Source organism: Canis lupus, chromosome 7 (genome assembly GCF_048164855.1).
Source record: "Canis lupus baileyi chromosome 7, mCanLup2.hap1, whole genome shotgun sequence".
In the NCBI taxonomy this organism is placed as follows: Eukaryota; Metazoa; Chordata; class Mammalia; order Carnivora; family Canidae; genus Canis; species Canis lupus.
In genome coordinates, this window is record NC_132844.1 from 5,998,713 (window position 1) to 6,020,719 (window position 22,007).

General features: G+C 36.2%; 1 protein-coding gene across 9 annotated transcripts in view; it reads left to right on the plus strand.

The window, feature by feature from the left end:
* AK9 (adenylate kinase 9) overlaps positions 1-22,007 on the plus strand; it is a 127,224-nt gene that overhangs the window by 5,394 nt on the left and 99,823 nt on the right. For 8 of the 9 annotated variants that reach the window (XM_072831794.1, XM_072831796.1, XM_072831793.1 and 5 more), the window contains exons 2-8: positions 3,411-3,538; positions 5,015-5,078; positions 6,455-6,507; positions 6,609-6,705; positions 11,498-11,610; positions 14,380-14,568; positions 19,826-19,954. In XM_072831794.1, coding sequence (XP_072687895.1) covers positions 3,422-3,538; positions 5,015-5,078; positions 6,455-6,507; positions 6,609-6,705; positions 11,498-11,610; positions 14,380-14,568; positions 19,826-19,954 — 762 coding nt within the window. In that variant the 5' untranslated portion in view covers positions 3,411-3,421. The remainder of the gene's footprint in view (positions 1-3,410; positions 3,539-5,014; positions 5,079-6,454; positions 6,508-6,608; positions 6,706-11,497; positions 11,611-14,379; positions 14,569-19,825; positions 19,955-22,007) is intronic. The other variant, XM_072831797.1, reaches the window with a different exon arrangement.

Here is a 22,007-nt window from a genome sequence, read left to right on the forward strand (position 1 = left end):
GTTCATCAACATTTTCATTGACTGCTCATCTGTTTCACCTCTAAAAATTCTGTGGCTTATCAGCCATCACCACAGGTCTCTGGGAGGTCTTGCTGGTTGCCATGCTGGACGTGCTGTCCTTCTAGTAATTATACCTACTTAGCCTCTGAAGGTTAAGTGCTGCCATCTGGCCTCTGCTCTTCCAGACCCTGTCATCCCCACTGAAACACAGGACCCCAGTATCAGAGCAGCCTTTCCCCCTGCCTTCAATCCTGGCCTACAAAAGATAGCCATCCCTGAGCTTATTAATGATACTAGTGCCCCCCTACTAGTTCATTCCTTATAGTCTTAATGAAGGGAATGTCCTCCGGCCATCCCAAAGAGCAGAGTTGGCTGGTGCAATCTCTGGTCTCAGTTAACATGTCCTCATTTAACAAATCCATTTAACATGTCACCTCTGTGAGCCTTTGACACCCTACTCCACCCTCTGCTCTCTAGAGGTATAGGTTAAGTAAGGACAAGAGGCTATTTTCTGCACAAATGCAGTAAATAAAACGTAAAACTTAACTTTGCTCTGAGCTTCACTCAAACTTAACTTCTTCTGCTGAGATGTAACTGCAAACCGACTGCTAGATGGGTGGAATGGGGGGGGGGGGTCCCTGGGCAGTCCTCAGTTGAGGCTCTCTATCAGGATGTCTAAGGTCCATCTTCCTACTACTCATGCCTAGTTTCCTGCCTAACACAGGTAATCCTGGGGTTCAGAGTACTTAGACACCCACCTAAATATTCCATCGCAGGCCTTAGGGCCCTGATTTTAGTGCACTTAATACTTTTTAATAAATGTACCATCTCTCTAAAAGGTTTAAATGCATTTTCTTTTTTTATAACTACATTTTATAGCAGCATTACTCATTTTTTGGTGCTAAAAATAACTTGCAGTTTTAGTTCTTTTGTCATGAAGTTTTCATCTCAATCTTTTCAATGTACTAGTAATAATTCTTCCTATGTTTTGTTTCATAATGATATTTTAAAATAATATTGGTATATTAAGCCTATTTGAATATTCTTAAATTCCACAGAGACATATAATCATACTCCATTTACCTGGAAGCATATAGCCCCCCAAATCCATTTTCGTCATTCCATGAACAGTGTCCCAGACCACTGGGACATAGTTTTGTTCCATTTTTGAAATCTGCTTATTAAAGTTATTATGTAAGTTTTTTGTAATTTTCCATTAAGGGCTTATATATCTTTTATAATATTTAATCCTGGTTACTTTATTATTTTGCTGCAAAGATAAGTCTTTTTATCATTAGTTACAGTTTCTAGCAATTCATGCTGTATAGAAATGCAATTAAATTTTGTATAATTTTGAATCCAGCAAATTGGATTACCAGATTAATTCTCAGAATTTACCTGTAATATATTTGTTTCCTATGTAGACAATCACATCAACTGGGAATAATTACAGTTTTCTTTCTCTAGTCTTGTTACGACCTGAAAAGAACATTTTTAATATTTAATCATTAAATGTAATTTTTGTCTTTTGTTAATACCTTTTATTAGGTTAAAGAAATTCCCTTCTATTCTTAGTTGCTAAGAGATTTATTTTTTATTAATCATTAAAGGGTGTTGATTGTCTCATACTTTTTCTACATCTATTAGAATGATCATACAGTTTTCTCTTTTAATATGATAAATTAAATCTTCATATTAAGCCAGGCTTGAGTTCCTGGGGAAAGCCCAACTTGGTCATGATGTTACTATCTTATTATAATTTTCTGGATTCAGTTACCCTAATAATATTAGGATTTTAAAAATCTTGTTCATGAATGAAATCGGTACATATTTTTGCTTTTTCACACTATTCTCTGATTTAGGTAAAGGTTATATAAGACTGATAAACTGTTGTAAGAAGTTTCCACTTTATCTTTCTCTGAAAGAGTGTCTGTAAGATTGTAAGTCTTGGAACTCTGAAAAACCATATGGTTTTTCTAATGGCTATAGAACCAGTCAGATTTTCTCTTTTTTTCTTGAGAAGCTGATTTTTGTAAGAATTTATCAATTTTGTTTAAGTTTTCAAATTTATTTGGGATAATTTTGTTTATGGTATACTTGAATTATCTGTATTATATCTATAGCATTGTTATCTTTGTAGCCCTTCCTCCTTTATGTGTCTAATATTGCTTGGTCAAGTAAACAATAAATCAGTAAGCATTATGGAAGATTTAAGCATAAAATTCACAAAGTTGATGTAAACCTCATTTGAAGAGTACTATATCAAACAAACATAAATCACATATCCTTTTCAAGGAGTTTTTAATGTAGTAGGCCATAAGGCAAACCTCAACAAACTTCAAAACGTTAATATACCATGGAGAATATTCTCTGATTAATGACCATTAGAAACAAAAAAACAACAAAATCGTAATTTCAAAATATAAAAAAACACACTTTTAAGAAACTGATGTCTAATATTTTTAAATTGTGCCTACTATCTTCTTGATCAATCTTGACAGAAGCTTTCTATTTATACATTTTTTTCAAAATACTGGTATGTATCTTTGGTGATCCTCTCTATATATGTTTGTTTTATATTTTGTTAACTTTTAAAATATATTTTTCTATTTTTCCTGTTTCTTTTTACCCCAACATCTTAAAGGTGCTGAGCTCATCTCATGTACTTTACAGACTTTCTTTGGTTCTAATCTATTTAAGGCTTCTCAGTACTACTTCAGCTATATCTCCTTAGTTTTGTTATGTATATATTTTTATTTTTTTCAGCTTTACATATTTTCTAATTTCCATTCAGATTTCTTTTAGAGCCATTAGTAGTCCCTACACATATACACATACATACATATATGTGTATCTATGTAACATATATATGTATGCATATATAACATTTATTTTGATCTTTAATTGAATACATACATCATAACATATATGTTTATGTATGTATATATGTATTTTTCCTTAATTTAGTCTTTCAGAAACTCTTTGGTTTAGCTATTTTTTGTATAACATATAGCTAGATTTTGCTTTTTTGTCTCAAACTAAGAACCTGCTATTTTTTAAAATATTTTATTTATTTATTCATGAGAGACACAGAGAGAGAGAGGCAGAGACATAGGCAGAGGGAGAAGGAGACCCCTGCGGGGAGCCCCATGTGGGACTCGATACCAGGACCCCAGGATCATGACCTGAGCCAAAAGCAGATGTTCAACCACTGAGCCACCCAGGTGCCCCAAGCTGGTATTGTTTTAATAGATAAGTTTAATTTATTTGTAAGTATCAGCCAAATCCCATTTAGTGGTGTGGAGTGGCTTCTGGACTAAGTAAATTCTCAGGGTATTCTCACTCTCCCTAACCTGCCTGCCTCTTCCAGCTAAATTAGTCACTAACAATCTTACTCTTTCTTATTATAGTGTTTTATATTATGAATTCTCAAGAGGAAATAGAAGAGCATTCTTTTGCAGACATATTTAATGAAGATGAAGCTGAATATAACTTTTTGCTGTCTAAACCTGTTTGCTTTGTTATATTTGGGAAACCAGTAAGTTATCTCTTCTTATTATTTACTATATTTTTTTGATTTTTAAAATTAAAAAATTCATAATATTATGTTGCCATACACGAATGAAAACCACATAGTGTGCTAATTTTTTTGACTGTTAGACTTCGTTGTATGGCTTCAAAACTGATATAATATTGTTTGTAAGCTTTATCTTGTCTTATGCACTGTAATTGAAAAGAACCTACATTGCATGTATCTTTGTTTTCGTATTAGGAAGAAATTGAACTTATCAAAGCATTGCACCATGACAACTGTTAGTCTGTGATCCAAGGTTATTTCAAACATAGTTTGCATGTAAAACTTCCTGTGAAATTTGTTGTAAGGCTCTCTCGGTATGTGAAAGTAGAACACTACAGAGACAAACTGGGGCTCTCTCCTTAATATTTGAAGCTATTGAGACACAATGTGCTTTTTCTTTGCCCACAGTGTGTTCGAGGACCTATATGTTGTCTTCCCACAAAATAAGAAGAAACCAAAAATGACTGACATAAGATAGCCTGCCTTTCCAGGCATTTCTAGTAAGGACCTCTAGATAAGAGGTATTTTCAGTCATTGAGCTAGTTGGTAGTTACCATTAGAGAGCCTGAGCTGGTTATTAAAGAGCCTCTTCAGAACAGCAGAGACTAAGGGCTGGATCCCATCCTTGATTTAATTTTATATAGACCCTGGAATAGGTACCAAGAAATGATTCCAATAACTTTTCATTATGTTTCTTTACATATAATAGAGTTTTAAAAGTCAACAGTGAAGCAGTCGGGTCAAGTGCTACTTCGTTAAAGTGATCTTTTGTCTTTAAAATATGATACTTTTCAAGGATGTCCATAAGGAAGGAATTTTTTGTTCTTAGAAGTTACTAAGTGGAAGTCTGTTGAAACATTCATGATTAGAAACTTAGAAAGGAGATAAAGTGATGGACTTCAGTATAGTCACAATGATGTATATGTATTCAAAATTACAGAATTTGACAATCAAAAGAGGACAGTATCTGGACTGCAATGCCATAATGGTACAGGTGCCTGGTTTCAGGGCTATTTTCTTAATTTAAAAAAGTGTTATTTAAATACTTCAGGGGCGCCTGGGTGGCTCAGTGGTTGAGCGTCTGCCTTCAGCACAGGGCATGATTCCAGGGTCCAGAATTGAGTCCCACATCTGGCTCCCTGTGGGGAGCCTGCTTCTCCCTCTGCCTGTGTCTCTGCCTCTCTTGTGTCTCTCATAAATAAATAAATAAATAAATAAATATAAATAAATCACTTCAAAAAGTGTGGCAAATGTGACAATTAGTAGAGGAAAATTAAGCTATAATATCTAGGGTCTGCTGTTCATTTATTTTGTGGACAAAAAGATTGATAATATTCATGTATTGAAACCATCAATAGAGTCTTTTAAAATGAGAATATCTATTTCGCTGGCAAATGCCTGTCCTTTTGGGTTTTAAATAACATCTTTCTTTTTAAGGGAGTTGGGAAGACAACCTTAGCTCATCAGATAACACAGGCATGGAAATGTATTCGTGTAGAAGGTAAATTTTACCTTTCCCCCCCAATATTTTGTTATAAAAATTTTCAAATATGCATAAAAATGTAAAGATTACACCATCTATATTCTATGGTTAACATTTTGTTATAATTGCTTTATCATACATCGCTATCAACCTAGTAAATATTATCTTCATAATAGCATCAGACATATTTTTCCTTTTTGGTTAGTCTCCGTTTTGTTCATAGAAGTTAGGATGGTTTATGAAATGTCTTTGACTCCTTTCTACTTCCTCTAATTCTCTAATTCCCTCATTTAGAACTATTGGGTACATGTGTGTTTTGGGTGTCTCCTTATGAAAGATGAGAAGGAACTCTCACAGCTGCTCTTGAGAGCATTTTTCAAGACTTAATTATTTTCAATGATATTTATTATTTTGCTTTGCATCTTTTGCAGTATATAATATGAGGACTGCTGTCTTTATATAAAATATTCTTTTAATCGATAAGACTACTTATGTCATAATAGAAAAATAAGCAAAAGAATGAATTGGCAATTCATAAAAGTAGAAATAAAAATAGACAAATATAAGAAAAGAGATTTTTTTTTAGAAAAAGAGAGTTTGACCTCATTGTTATTCAAAGAAATGCTAATTAAAATAATACTGATCCACATTCGCCTATCAAATTGATAAGAAATCTTTAAAGTTTCTATAATCATTTTTGGCAAGAATGTTATGAAATGAGGACTCCACATGCTGTTAGTGAAATTGCAATCTGATACAATTTTGGGGAGAGCAATCCATAGATTACTAGCAGCTAGGGACATAATTCAGTTCCTGAATCCAGGATGTCTCCTACAAGGGATGGAATATTTCCTCTTAAAAAAGAAACAAATCATTGGAATTCCAGTCTCAGGCCCCCTTTTTCTGATCAGTGTTTATCTATTTTTACCTTTCTTGATGCATACTTTCCTTTTATATAACCAGAGTGCAAAATTAGTGGGCTTGGATATAACTTCTATGGCTATAGAAGTATCTGGACTAATAATACTAGTGTATACTTTTGAGGGGCACTTTGCAATTTCCAAATAACAGTCATGTACATAATGTCATTTCATTCTCATGTTCTCTCGCGTACCATACAGGGCATAAGCATGTGAGGTCAAGAGGTATTTAAGAAGTTAGCTTCCTCAAGATCTTTTAGCTAGCAAGTGGCAGAGACAAGTTCTCTGTGGGATACATCTGCCTCATGCTTTGGTTAGGCTTAAACAACATGATGCATATAAATGTGCTTTGTAAACTCTTAAAGTGATATACAAACATTAATCTTTGTTACCAGTTATAAAATGCACAGATGTGTTTCTTAATTTGCCAATTATAATATCAGTTGGTGCTAATATTTTGAATTCATATTTTAGCTTTACCAATTTTGGAAGAACAGATGGCCAGTGAAACTGAAACAGGAATTAAGGTATATCCAAGTTTCAAAGTTATTATGTCTTAATTTTTTTTAAAAAGCTCTGTATCACAAATGTATATACACTAACGTACACTGTCTTTACTGGTTCTTAGTTGCAATCAATGCTGCTCAGTGGTCAAAGCATTCCAGATGAACTTGTCATAAAGCTAATGTTGGAGAAGCTCAACTCCCTCGAAGTTTCTCACTTTGGTATGTTTATCTTTATAAATCAGTGGCTATCAAAGCACCTTAAAACTTGTGCTTTAGCTGAGGCATGCATATTTTCTGGAGTTGTTCTTTCCTCTGCCCTGATGTGGAAAAATCTCAGAGCCTGAATTCATTTAAGCAGCTTATATATTTTTATTTGCTTGCTTACTTTCTTTTATTCTTCAGATTCTACGTTTGTAAAAAAAAAAAATGAAAATGATTCAGTCTTCTTAGAGCATTGTGTTATCCAGCAGAAGCATCAACACTGCTATGGCCCTTCTCACAGTGCCAACAGCCTCTGCTGACTGCTTTCCCACTCCTCAGAGTTTTAATACTGAGTCCTGTCTGTGGCTCACTAGGCTCCTCTGCACTAATCCACACTTAAAAGGCAGAAATGGGAACTAGAATGGCACGAGCTTAGCTTCTGGCACCAGCTAGGGGCAAGACTTCCATCTGTTGTCTCAATCTACCTTTTCACTCTGGACCCAAGAAGCCTTCCTGCCATCAAACAGATGCTAAGCAGGGGTTTAGGGCCTAACTTTTCTCAACACAAAGACTGCTAAAGCTCAGAAGGGCTAAACAGAAGAGAAAACCCTATGACATTTGCAAAAGAAGGAAGAAGAATAAAGATGTGCCGGGGAGAAAATTATCTGCCTGAAATAGATTTATTGAATGGAAGAAGAAAAACTTAGCAAGCTGTTTTATATCCTTGGGGAGTAAGAGGACGTTGTGACTATTAAGAATGCAGGGATAAAAATAAAATGCAGTAAAGTCAAAAACATGATTGCCAAAGCAAATCAGTAGTGGAAGTAGCAAAAGCAGACGTCACTGCAAACTATGTCTGTATCTATATTTATATCTATAGGTAGAAAGATTTCTCTACAGATAGATGATATATAAAACGAACTACATCTATCCATCCATCCATCCATCCATCCATCCATCTATCCATCCATCTCTCTATTATATATGTGTATATGTTAGTCTATCTGTTGCTCAGTGATAAAGATGATGAGCTTAGGAAAACACTCAGAATGTAGGAGGTTAAATGAGTAAAAAGGTAAAAAGAACAATGACCGAATTCCAATATAGGTCAATAAATGATCTCCCAAAGCGTAGTGATTGAAACTGAAGCATGTATACATACAGATAGGCAGGCAATTATCTTCTTGTTTATACTTCATCTCCCCTTACTTCTTGAAAAATTTAGAGTAGTTTACCCACAAAAAGATGTTATAAATGATAAATATTGGCAAAAAGAAGAAGACAAAAATGAAAAAATAAACCTCCTCAGCTGTGCCATTCGTGACACTCTGGCCTGTCAGGTGAGAACCAGGCTCCATGGAAACAACTCGCTTTTGTGCTGCTTCTGCTAGGAAAGAGACCAGGTTTTAAAGTCATTCCAATATAGATGTCTGCTTGCAGTCCAGGATACCTACAAACAGTTGCACTTGAAATGCCTAATAAGCTGTCCAGGCAGTAGCAGTGATTATAGTAATAGCAGGGTGGTGCTGGAGAGCACAGCACACAGAGTGCCAAACAGCTTTCTATCATCCCTTTGTAATTCACAGATATTGGGCAGTGTTGTCAGCAGAGGGAATGAGAGGGAGGAATCATGTAATCCCCCTGTCGCTTAGAAGGGGAAGGCATGACCTCTGGAGACTGATGGTCTCTGGAAATGTCCAATCAGGAGGGCTGAGCTGGGAAAGGGTTGAATTCAGTCTAGGGCTAGGCCCCTCCACCAAACTACTCATCCTTAAAATGTGTCAGACCAGGGGTTAATGTCAGCCATCACGTCCCAACGTCTTGACAAGTTTCCAGTAAGGTGGTTAATCAAATGGAGGATAATTTTAACAATAGGATCCAAACCAAACCAGGAAAGTCAGAAGTCAGGGAAATAAAAAGCAACAACAGCAGGAGGTGGCAAGTAGAGAAAGTTCTGGCCCAGTTCCTGAGACAGGGCCAGTGCATGCCATGGCTAAATTCTTGCAGGGGTATGTTGGGTTCAAAGAAACTTGACTAGAATGGATGCCTTAGGATACCACCACTAACTCAAAGTCTTTCAAAGACAACAACAAAAGCAAATGAGTAAACCCAGTTGGAAACAAAAGATTATAGCAAGACAGGAGAGAATCATGGTTATAGCTCGTATACCCCAAACCAAGGATAAGAGATCTCCCTTTCTGCCTTTTGAAGTTAAACTACTTAGGATTGCTTCCCTGGATAGCAATCCTGCACATAGTTAGCGGAAAGTAAAGTATTTGAAAAAGCTTAGAGGAAGTGCCTAAGGATTTAATGAAATTTTGGATTACTATGATATTTGTTGGTCTGCTTTTGTAAAATAAAAAACATTAAGCATGTGATAAGCATGATCTTAAGAGAAGATTTTGAGATTGGCTTATTAGACACATTCATTCATTCACCTATCAACAGATGCTTAATAACTTTTTAAAATCACACTATTCGAGGCATTGCATAGGATAGCAGTTCTCAAACTTTTTAGTCTCAGTACTCCTTTATACTTATAAAAATTGTTGAGGCCCCCAAACAGTTTTTGGTTACTTGGGTTATATCTATAAGTATTTATCATATTAGAAATTAAAACTAAGAAATGTTTAAAATATTTGTTTACAAATCATAAAAATCACATGTTCACATTAATGGCACATTTTATAAAAATAATTATATTCTTCAAAGCAAAACACAGTGAGAAGAGTGGTATTGTTTTATATTTTTGCAAATCTCTTTAATGTCTGGCTTAAGAGAATGCCTAGCTGGATTCTCATATCTCCTTCCACTCAATCTATTCCAATATATTGTTTTTATTGAAATATATGGGGAGGGATCTCTGAGTGGCTCAGTGGTTTAGCACCTGCCTTCCGCCCTGGGTGTGATCCTGGAGTCCCGGGATCAAGTCCTACGTCGGGCTCCCTGCATGGAGCCTGCTTCTCTCTTTGCCTGTATCTCTGCCTCTCTCTCCTGTGTCTCTCATGAATAAATAAATAAAATCTTTAAAAAAAAAAAAAAGAAATATATGAGGAAAATCCAGCTTCACACAGATATGTAGTTAGAAAAGGGAAGTATATTTTAAAAGCCTTTAGAATAATTGTGAATATTCTTGATCCTACATCAAAACTCATCAAGTAACTTTCTTAAAGGTCAGTTGCCTTGTAGAATCTGAAACCACATCAAGGAACTTTTCAGACTCTGTTGCATTAAAATCCATTCGTCTTATCTTGAATTTGGATGGGTTTTTTTACCCAGGCATGATTTGGAGGCACCATGCAGTAGTTATTTTGGAAAATACTGATTTACTAAGTTGTACAGGTTTTCCAAACATTGACGCTTTTCATTATACATTATCAAAAAATCACTTTTATTAATTTCACCACCAATTTAAAATTTCATCAAGAAAAGTTTTAAAAATTGGGAAGTTGTTAAGTTTATGGCAGTAGATACATGTTTTCTAAAATTTGAATTTTTGCTTGAATTTTATTCAGTATTCAGCAACAAATACTGTCAGTTGTCCTTGAAGTGACCAGCTCACTCCATTCACTTTTTATAAAATGTCTGCCAAATATCCAGAACTGAATAACCATAATTTTTCTGTCAGTTCTTTTTTTTTTTTTTTTTTTCTGTCAGTTCTTTTAAGAAAAGAAAAGTCCTATTAAAATAGTAGAAAAATTCAGAACATGAGGGACACCTAACTCTGGGAAACAAACAAGGGGTGGTGGGAAGGGAGGTCGGTGGGGGGTTGGGGTGACTGGGTGACGGGCACTGAGGGGGGCACTTGACAGGATGAGCACTGGGTGTTATGCTATATGTTGGCAAATTGAACTCCAAGGAAAAAATTTTTTAATTAAAAAAATTTTAAAATAAAATAAAATAGAAAAATTGACTGAAGTCCTTAATTCTGAGAGAATTGAGACTTTATTTACAAGAGAAAATTTTCTCAAACAAGAGAGTGACATAATTAAAGAAATACATTGGGCAGCCTGGGAGGGGCTCAGCTGTTTAGCGCTGCCTTCAGCCCAGGGCATGTTCGCGGAGTCCCGAGATCGAGTCCCACGTCAGGCTCCCTGCATGGAACCTGCTTCTCCCTCTGCCTGTGTCTCTGTCTCTCTCTCTCTCCGTCTCTGTGTCTCTCATGAATAAATAAACAAAATCTTTTTTAAAAAGGCTATAAAAATAAATACATTAAGGAAATTAATGTGATAATGGCAAACGGGGTGAATTTTAATGAAAAGATTTAGGTTTCAGGGTGGAGATGCAAGCCAATGTGCTAAGCCAAATCATACTGGTAACATTTTGGTTTTTAAAGCTGTATGGGGAGAATGTGAGTGTTTTACTAGTCCCCATATTTATACAAATATTATATATGTACATATTCTATAAAATATTAGCATTAGAAAGAAAATAATATGCTATAACCCCTTCTAATATACCTTTATGGCTTTCCTCACTTCCAAGAATTATTAGCTTGGAATTTCTTCCCCTAGTGCCTCATATGCTTAACATAAATTGATTGGGAATTTTTAAAGAAATAAAAGTAATTAAGAAAGTAAAGATGTCTTCTCCTAGCTCAGTGATTTTATTTATGATCAGAAAAACATCATTCGCAGTTACATTTCATGTAGCAATAAACTTAACCATTAATTAAAAATATTTGACAGATTTTAAGATCTATATTAATATTCATTAATAAGCAAATAATATTTTATAAAGTAATAACAAATCCATGCTCTCATATGTTGATAACATTATACAACTTTACAAATTATATTTTATCCAACAGGTTATATTGTCACTGAATTACCATCACTTTCACAGGATGCCATGACTACTCTGCAGCAAATAGAATTAATTAAAAATTTAAATTTGAAACCTGATATTATAATCAATATTAAGGTAAGCATATTAGTTGCTTTGTTACTATAGTTAACATTCTTTTTGATAGAAGTGAAATTTAAGGAATGTCTTCAAAAATATTAATGGGATATCTAGTGGCTCAGTCAGTTAAGCATCTGTCTTCAGCTCAGGTCATGGTCTCAAGGTCCTGGGATCGAGCCCAGTTTTGGGCTCTGTGCTGAGCAAGGAGTCTACTTCTCCCTCTCCCCCTGCCACTCCCCCCTCATGTGTATTCATTCTCTCTCTCTCTCAAATAAATAAAAATCTTAAAATATAAATATTAAGTAGTTAAGGAAATAATAATTTATATATCAACCGTAGGGACTGAGTTACTCTTTCTTTCTTTCTTTCTTTCTTTCTTTCTTTCTTTCTTTCTTTCTTTCTTTCTTTCTTAAGATTTTATTTATTTATCCATGAGACACACACAGAGAGAGAGAGAGAGAGAGAGAGAGAGAGGCAGAGACACAGGCAGAGGGAGAAGCAGGCTCCAGGCAGGGAGCCCGATGTGGGACTGGATCCCGGGACTCCAGGATCAAGCCCTGGGCTGAAGGCAGGCGCTGAACCACTGAGCCACCAGGTGTCCCACTGAGCCACCAGGTGTCCCTGAGTTAAACTTTCTGATACCTCTGTGCTTTGGCACCTGCAGCTCCATCCATGGGAAATACCTCCCTGCCTCTTCAACAGCATCCATCATAGTCATCTTTAGAAAGTCAATTTGGACATCATCTGTTTCCCCAATGACCACCCCTTTCACACCAACACACATATTAACTAACTCATTCTCTCACTCTCACACTCACTTTCTTCTTTTTTCTCTCTCCCTTCCTCTCCTCTCTTCCTCCTTGTCTCCTATATCTTACTTACCACAGAAAAGTTAAATACTTCTCTGATGACCATTCATGTTGCTCTTGTCTATCATATTATCTTATTATGTATTGTAATTGTCCATTTTCCTTCTGGACTCTGCCTTTTTTGATGGCAAGAGCCATGTCTTGCTCATATAAACATCAACTAGCACAATAAATGGTACCTAGTAGACACCTGATAAGTTTGACAGTTAAATGAAATGAAAGAAGGAACAAATGAGTTGGACATATGAGTGTTAAAGAACATTACTAGATTGATTAAGAATCAAAGCTGCGTCCTGTTCCTAATCTCTTTTGTCAACAGAATTTGGTAGATCACACTTAGGAGACACAATTTCCTCTTTACAAATATAATAACTGCCTCATGTGGGTATAAGAAGAATTCAGTGAAGCCAAGTCTGCTTGTTTATATGAAAAATTAATGATAAGCTTTTATACTTTCCCCTGCCTGATTCCCCAAAGCGTTTCACAGCTCAAAACAAATTCACTGATTCTCCGCTCAGATGCTGGCAACCAGAAGTGTGTTAGGGTTAGTTCTGAGAGAGAGGATGTGTTGTAGCACACATGGTGTAACCTGCAGCCCACCACAGGTCATGGTTGGAGGCCAATCAAAATTCCTGCATAGACCTGGAGACTGTCACACGTGTGAACATATGTATAAGAGAGAGAAGAAAAGATCTCAAGCAATTCACTAAAACCAAATATAAATTCCAAGCCATGGAAAACATAGATTGTATAGGAAATTAACAGCTGGTAGAACAAGAGAACACAGATATACAGGCCATGAGCCTCCAAATGCTTGCTAAATTTGAAGCATAAATTTGGTTCTGAGTCTGATGAGCCAAAGTAGGAGGGGAAATGTGACTAGTTATATAAAATTCACATTGTCCATGAAAAGATAAGACATTGCTCAGGAAAAACAAAAAGAGAGAATTGGAATTAAAATTTAAATAAGAGAAATATCTTAAATGGGTCTTAATATAAAAGATCGTCAATGTAGAGAATGACATTTATATTATAAATGTGATAGTAGGTATCCAGGTAGTTTCTACAATCTGACACAAGTGTAATCAGAGGGCCTAGTGTGAGACAGAACTCAGTACGTAACACATTTCTCTGGTGATTTGGCCTTATTTGGGGATAAATCTTGGAATTTCTAGAGCAGAAGTTCTTAGCCTGTAATCCAGGAATCCATCAGCATCCAGGAACCTTCTGAAATTATTTTATTGCGTATGTCTGTTTTGTGAAGCAAAAACCAATGGGTTTCCTCATATTCTAAAGGGGTCTCTACTACCAAACAACAACAACAAACTGATTAAGGTCCGGTGGTCTACTACAGCAGTGGTTCTCAGAGTACAGTCCCAGAGCCAACTGGATCAGTAGCACTCAGAAGTTTGTTACAAATACATATTCTTGGGGCCCATCTCAGAGCTATGAGTCAGAAACTCTAGAGGGTAACCACCCCCTCGAGTTTTTTATCCATGTTGAAAAGCCCTCTATATGACTCTGATGCCCCCTGAAGTTGGAGGGCCACTGCTCTGAGGCATGTCCTGCAGACTTGCACTCATATTAGTCACTTCCTGTAAGTGAAAATACGAGGCAGCTGAAGGCAGTAGTCTTTGTCAAGGACCCACAGTACAGGTATTCTGGGTTGCTAAATAAGGAAGGGCAAAAATACATTATAAAAATTACCTGAGAGGGTTGAAACCTATCTTGTGTGAAAGATTAAGAAACCTAAATGAAAGTGTTGGTTCAATAAATACCCATCCCATAGAGGTGGCCCGAAGAAATCAGAAAAATGAGGAAGGGAGGTTCTGAAGTTTCTTGCTTCCCTTGTTTCTCAAAGTGTGGTGCATCAGAATCACGGAGGATGCTTGTTAAAATTACTGATGTTGTTCCTTAGTGCCCCGACTACGATCTATGCCAAAGAATTTCTGGGCAAAGGCAGCACAGTAGTACAGGGTACATATACAGAAAAGATCAGTGGGATCCTGAAATCATTGAAAGTCGTAGGAAAAAGAAGAAAGAAGCCCAGAAAGAAGGAAAAGGAGAAGAGGAAGGAGAAGAGGAAGAAGAGCAAGAAGAAGAAGAGGTAATATCCCAATACCATATACTACATTCTTAAAATTTGCTAGAATTAAATTAAATGATAGTGTGGATAAAGAAAACAGCAAAGACTAGAGAAAATTACATTTAACATTTTTATTTAATATGTTGGCAGTAGGACAAATATTTCATGCTTCTAAGGACTATTAGATCATAATCTAGAGGCCATCACGTTTCTTGTCAGTACAGAAGTCGTTCCACATCCTAACGACCAATCTGCTTCATTTCACAGCAACAGAGCTATTGGTCACCTACTGTGTGTCAAGCCCCTTGCAAGCTAGAACGAGGAGTCAGAGCAACAAAAAACAAAGGGTAATATGGAGACCAAGTAGCCAAGCAGAATCCAATTTATGAAATTAATGTAAGCCCAATTCCAGTATCTAGCAAAGGGAGCACATGAAAAAAAATCTAAAACTCAACTTCACATATACGTGTTGTTATAATGATCCCAAAGTCAGTGCTTGTAAACATAATGCAGTAGGTATCCACATAGCAAGTAACGCTGCTGGTTAGAGCAGGCTAATAGGCTAGAGTAGGGCTAGTTCAAGGCATAATTCATCACTATCAGTTTTCCAAAGTATCTAGTGCTCTAACCACATTTTTCAGCATCCCTATCCCCACACCTGACTTTCTCCACTCGTAGGCTCTAACCTTGCTTCCTATGAAGATCTGTATGTAATAATACCTCAGGTCAGCCTCCTCAGAAATATTTGCATTTCAGTGTTCTGGAAAGCCTGGAAGCTTTATAGTATTAACATAATTAAGCCATTGGAGAATAGAATATGAACTATGACAAGCAGTGGAAGAGATATCTTAGGCTGAAAACCTACCCAGAATCCCTCAATACTTATCTCTTCTTTGTATGTATCACAATCTCAAGACACTTTATGTAAGTGACATGCTATAAAATAATTTTGCCAGCAAAAACAAAAACAAAAACAAGCCACATAATGCAATAGAGCACTGAAAGAATTTCCTACCATGATTTAATGTGGAAATTTTAATGTGAAGAAATCTGTTAACAGATGATGGGCTGGATTTGGCCCCCTGGGCAGGTGGGCCATAGTTTGCCAGTTCCTGCTCTACAGAAATATACCTGTGACTTCTACTTTAAGTTATTTATATTTTTAAGGAATTTTATCTATTTTTATAATTGCTACAATTTGTAATTTATTGTATGTATGTTATAAATAAATACTATTTTTCTTAGACGTATACTCTGCAAAATCAGATGTTAACTTAAAATGGATATATTGCAGATCATTTGTCCAGTAGAAAAGATAACCCCCAGGGACATGTGATCCTGGAGACCCGGGATCGAGTCCCACATCGGGCTCCCTGCATGGAGCCTGCTTCTGCCTCTGCCTCTGCCTCTGCCTGTGTCTCTGCCTCTCTCTCTCTCTCTCTCTCTCTCTCTCTTTCTCATGAATAAATAAATAAAATCTTAAAAAAAAGAAAAGATAACCCCCCAAAGTTTCAATTTTACTACCCTATAGGATATTAAAGAGCTTGTATCCAACTTTGTAATCTTAGTTTTGCATTTATATATACTTCAGCTTTGTCATCCTCTTGGTTTTATCACTAACGGGTTAGATGAATCTTTGACATTGGTTCTTTAATGATAGTTTGATCTTAAAAGTTCTCATCACAAGAGAAAGATTTGTTAACTGTGTATGGTGACGAATGTTAACCAGACTTATTGTGGTGATCATTTCTCAATATTTACAAATATTGAACCATTATGTTGTACCCCTGAAATTATTCTAATATTATATGTCAATTATATCTCCATTTTAAAACCCTATTGATATAAGAAAGCTCATTTAAAAACGTTAAATAGGGGCTCCTGTGTGGCTCAGTGGTTGAGCGTCTGTCTGCCTCTGGCTCAGGTTGAGATCCTGGGGTTCTGGAATCGAGTACCGCATTGGGCTCCCAGTCGGGAGCCTGCCTCTCTCTCTCTCTCTCTCTCTCTCTCTCTGTGTCTCTCATAAATAAATTTTTTGAAAAAAAATAAAAAATAAATAAAAACATTAAATAACCTTCTCTGTGCAAATAAGGCATTAGATAATAGCCAGCATCTATTCTCTATTTTCTTTCTGAAAAGGAAAACCTCAGGGCACCTGGGTGGCACAGTTAGATAAGCATCCAACTCTTGGTTTCAGTTCAGGTTGTGATCTCTTAGGGTCATAAGATTGAGCCCTGCATGGGACTCCGCGCTCAGTGCTGTCTGCTTGAGATTTTCTTTCCGTCTCCCTTATATCCCTCTCACTTGTGCTCTTGCTCTAAAATAAATAATTAAAAAAAAAAAAAAAAAGGAAAACCTCATAGCAAATAGGAATAAATGTGTCATTTTAGCATGAGTAAAATATACTGTCTTAAATCAAAGACAGTAAGATAGAGGAGTCATAACTCACTTAGTTAGAGAGTCCATGGTTATGTCAATTTGTGATGTCGGCCAGGAACATAATCGGGAAGAGTGAGGACTAGGGTAAGCTAGGACTGCACGGTTGAATATAGTAGCCAGTAGTCCAATGTGGCTATTTAACTTTAAATTAATTAAAATTATAGAAAATTCAAAACTTAGCTCCTCAGTAGTACTAGCCACATTTCAAATGCTCATTACAAAATATGGACGTGTCTTCCAAATTGGACAGCACATTTCCATCACTGTGGCAATTCCACTGGACAGCTAGTGAGTGCATGCCCTTCTTCAGAGGACAGCTGCCTCTCAGCTCCAACTGAGCCAACTATTGCTATGTGGGAAGGCTAGCCTATTTTTCCAGGTTGTTTGATTTTTCCAGAGAAGCCATAATCAGCGTTTTAAAATAAAAGTAGTTGGCAACTAATCCAAAATTTCAAAAACACAATGTATCCCAATGCTATGGGATGTAATCAAATTATGGTCTTCAGACCGAATTCAGCCTCATGCACCTGGTTTGCTGTGACGTCTGCCTAGAAGCGCAGCCATGTTCAGAAGTCAGACATGCAAACATGCCACCCACTTGGGTTGATGGCCACTAATGTCATGAAACTGTTCATTCACCCTTATTTACACACAAATGTTAACTATCTCCCTGAACTGCTGTAATGCCTTTCTATATGTTCTCTTGGCTTCCACTTTCTTCCCCATCCCTGGTCCATTCTTTACAAAACCCAGAGCCAGGTTTTAAAAATATGACCCTTAGTGACTTTCTATTACCTGTAGATGAAAATTCAGACACCCTTGCATGGTTTACAAGGCCATGGGCCTGGTCTCGCTGATCTCATCCCTGGCTGTCTCGCCCTTCCTGCTCACTGTATTCCAGCTACTCCGCTGGCCTTCAGCTAGTTTTCAACTATGCTGGACTCAATCTCACCTCCAGCCTTTTCACTTACTGTTTCCTCTCCCCTTGGCCTACCACACTCTCCTCCAGATCTTCATGTCCCCACATCCTTCTCCTTGCCTAGGTCCCCACCGCCCCCAGGGATGACATCCTCAGAGACCATCCAGCAAGTGACTCTGTAACCCAGCACTGCAATAGAAATATACTCCCTCCATATGTAATTTTAAATGTGCTAGCAGCCATTTTTTTAAAAAGCAAAAAGAAACAGGTGAAAATAATTTTAATAATATATTTTATTTAATACAATATGTCCTAAATATTATGTTCAACATATAATCAACATAAAAATTCTGAAAATTACATCTTATTTTTCATGCCAAGCTTTTGAAATTTTGCACTTACAGTGCATTCCAATTCATGCTTGCCACATTTCAAGTGCTCAGTAGTTCTGTGTGGCTACAGCGATTGTGCTGGACAGTAAAGATCCAACCCTTTACCCTGCTTTATTTTCCTCATAGCACTTACCACTTTCTGAAATTATGTTATTTGTTTACTTATTATTTGTCTACCCCACTGAATATAAGCTCTGTGCAGCAAGTACTATACCCCCTGTGCCTGTAAGGGTGCTTCGCACACAGTAGTTGCCTAATAAGTTTTGTACTGACTGAACACATGAGTATGCCAGTCAAGCCCTCTACTGGAGAGAGAAGATTGCTAGCATCTTTTGAAAAAGACAGAGTATATGAAGCCATTTTGAAATGTGTCATCTTTGGCCCAGTAATTCTACTTTCTACTTTTAGGAACTATTCTAAGGAAGGATATTAGCAATATAAATATCTATAAAGCTATTCAGTAAAACATTATAATAGTGAAACATTTGAAATGATCTTGTTCAACTATAGAGTAATGATTAGGTGATCATGTATTTAGGGATATTAATATATTATTTAACCATTAAAATAGTATTTAAAACATTTCAGAAAAGTTATAAAGTGGCTTATTTAATAGATAAAATGACTCAAATAGTATAAAATGTGGATTTATGTACATTGGTGAAAACTAGAATTAATATAGAATTAATATAATAAACTATGATGATAATAGGAATAATATGCTCTTAAACACCAACCAGCTCATCAACTCAGCCCTGATTGAACCTTTACATGTAGTATTACCTCTGCCTTCAAATGTCACTTCTTTAGAGAACCCTTTCATGACCACCTGATATAAAATAGCACTTTTACTCATCACTCCTCATCTCCTCTACCCTGCATTTTTTTTCTGTATTACTTACCACCATCCGTTATGTTATATATTTACTTGTGTACTTGTTTCTGCTCCGTCTTCCCCAGATGGAATGTGTGCTCCATGAGGCCCTGGGTCTTAGTTGATTATGTTCACTAGTTTATCTCAAGCTCCTACAACAGTGCTCGGCACTCATCAATCTTGAATGAATGAATGAATGAATGAATGAATGAGTGAATGAACTATAAGCTCAGGTATTTAGAGTAAATCTAATTTCTTAATTCTGTCTCTAAAAATCAGATATTCTTCTCCTACTCTTCCCTACCTATTGAGGAGGAAAAAAATTAATAAGTATCCAAGTTAATTTAAAGTTTTATTCCATTTGATAAAGGCCCCTTAGGGTGTTCAATATCTCTTAAATAAAAATCCTCGGTCTCCCTTCTACCTGCTTCTCTTTCCAAAAAGGCATGTAGGGGGTGACGGGCACTGAGGGGGGCGGGGCACTTGACGGAATGAGCACTGGGTGTTATTCTGTATGTTGGCAAATTGAACACCAATAAAAAATAAATTTATTATTAAAAAAAGGCATGTAGGCGTAAGAAGGGAGGGATGTAGCTTGTAAATTAAGTAATCATCAATATAAATATATTGGAAATCCCTTCTTTTTCCATTTAGGCATTTATTGCAGAAATGCAGATGGTGGCTGAAATTCTTCAACATGTAGTTCAGAGACCTGAAGATTACTTGGAAAATATTGAAAACATTGTTAAGCTTTATAAGGAAATAATTCTTCATCCTTTAGAAGTAAGAACAAGATATATTGATGAAAATGGAAATATTGATGTTTGTGTTCTCTCACATTTTTTCATCCTCTGTGCTATTATCTGATTCCCCACTACCTAAGTTTGATAGAATATATCAATATAGATATAGAATATATCTATATTCCAAAGGCCATTTCGCAAAACAACATTATTTTACTCTTAAAAAGCAACAGTGGTATTGAAAAATGATAAATGAACTGCATTTTCCAAAGTCACTAGAGGAATTATTTATAGTTGGAGGTTGGAAAACCCATGTTAAGGGACCATTTTGTAAAAACATTTTCAATCTATAATTTATGGATTTATTGAAACAAATGTGCATTTAAGATGCATCTTTTATTCTAAAAGGAATTGTTAATTTATTTAAATTATAATCTAACGAATTATCCCCAGACTGGTTACTATGGTTATCCCATTCAAAGTTGATTATATGTAAACATGATTAAGGCCATTATATATTGGAATAGGAAGGTTTCAATTAAAATAATTAGCATTTTAAAAATATGATTACTAAAGTTACAATTATGTGAAAAGCATATATGGTTAAAAGTCTAGGGCAGACTCTGCCAAATTTGCGTTGGCGACTTATTCAACAAACATTTATCAAACTTAGATATTTGGCCACACACCATGCTGAGCAATGGAACTACAAAGATAAAAAAAAAATCCTCAAGTTGCCTTTTCCCATCTGATAGAGAAACTAAAAGGATTTGTTTCATGCTCTCTTTTAAAGTTTATATATTTTTATAGACAAATGAGTGGATCATTTTCATCTTCGTTGTCCATCCCCAAAAGGGGAACCAAATTTAATTTCTTTCTTATGTATGACTTTTATTCCTCCATACCTCCTCTACTATCCTTGGCCTTTAAACATAGCTTCTTAAGAATACTTTGCCTGTCTATCTATAATGTTCTTTCTTCCTTCAAACAGAAATATCCTGCATATTCCTCAAGTGGCTGGCACTGAGGGTGAAATAAAGCATAATTAAAACAAGGTTTAGAAAGTTAGAAAACTGGGATCCCTGGGTGGCGCAGCAGTTTGGCGCCTGCCTTTGGCCCAGGGTGCGATCCTCAAGACCCAGGATCAAATCCCACATCGGGCTCCTGGTGCATGGAGCCTGCTTCTCCCTCTGCCTATGTCTCTGCCTCTCTCTCTCTGTATGACTATCATAAGTAAATAAAATAAAATAAAAAAAGTTAGAAAACTATATTCATGGGCATGAGATCATCTCTTTAAGTATAAGGACCAGGTCTTGCATCCTGGAAGTCAAAAACCTATAGACTTTAAGCCTACATGACACTTGCTAAATAGTAAGATAATTGACTTTTATGACAATTCCAGGGTACTGGTGTGTGTAGAGGAAGGTGGAAGAAAGCCATAAAAGGTAGGAGCCTGCAATTCTAGTCTTCTCTGACCTGGCTGAGATCTCAATTCAGTTGAGAGGACAAGATCACCATAATTCAGTGCTCCATCAAAAGACATGAAAGCAAATGGAAGCATCTTTTTCTGGTTTATAGCCTGTTTCAGGAGTAATCCAAGGCCAAGTTCTCATTCTTATCAGTCTTCAAATCCCAAACTAACTCCCAGTCTGATCTTCTGTATGTATCTTTAGTCTTAGGAATGTTCATACCCTTTGACTTAATAAGTCCACTCTTAAGAACCTAGCTTAAGAAAAGAATCTGAATATAAAAAAGTATTATGTACTTTCTTGTTCATAACATGTCTATATTTAAATAAATAATACTGGCATAATGTGCTATCTAAAACAAAAAGAAGCACTTAGAATCCAACCTCACATAATATTGTGAAAAACAAAATGCCCTGGATAAATAAGGAGATGATTTTGTTCAGACTATTGCAATGGGGAGAATATTCATTAATGAGAAACATCTCAAGGAAAAGGAAGAGGACCTATCGTTTTATGGAGGCAGGTAAACAAGGAAGATATCCTCAAGTCTTAGGGAATGATGGAGAAGGATGAATACAGAGCTTATCTGAGTCCTTGAGGAAGAGTAGAGATGGGTCGTATCTC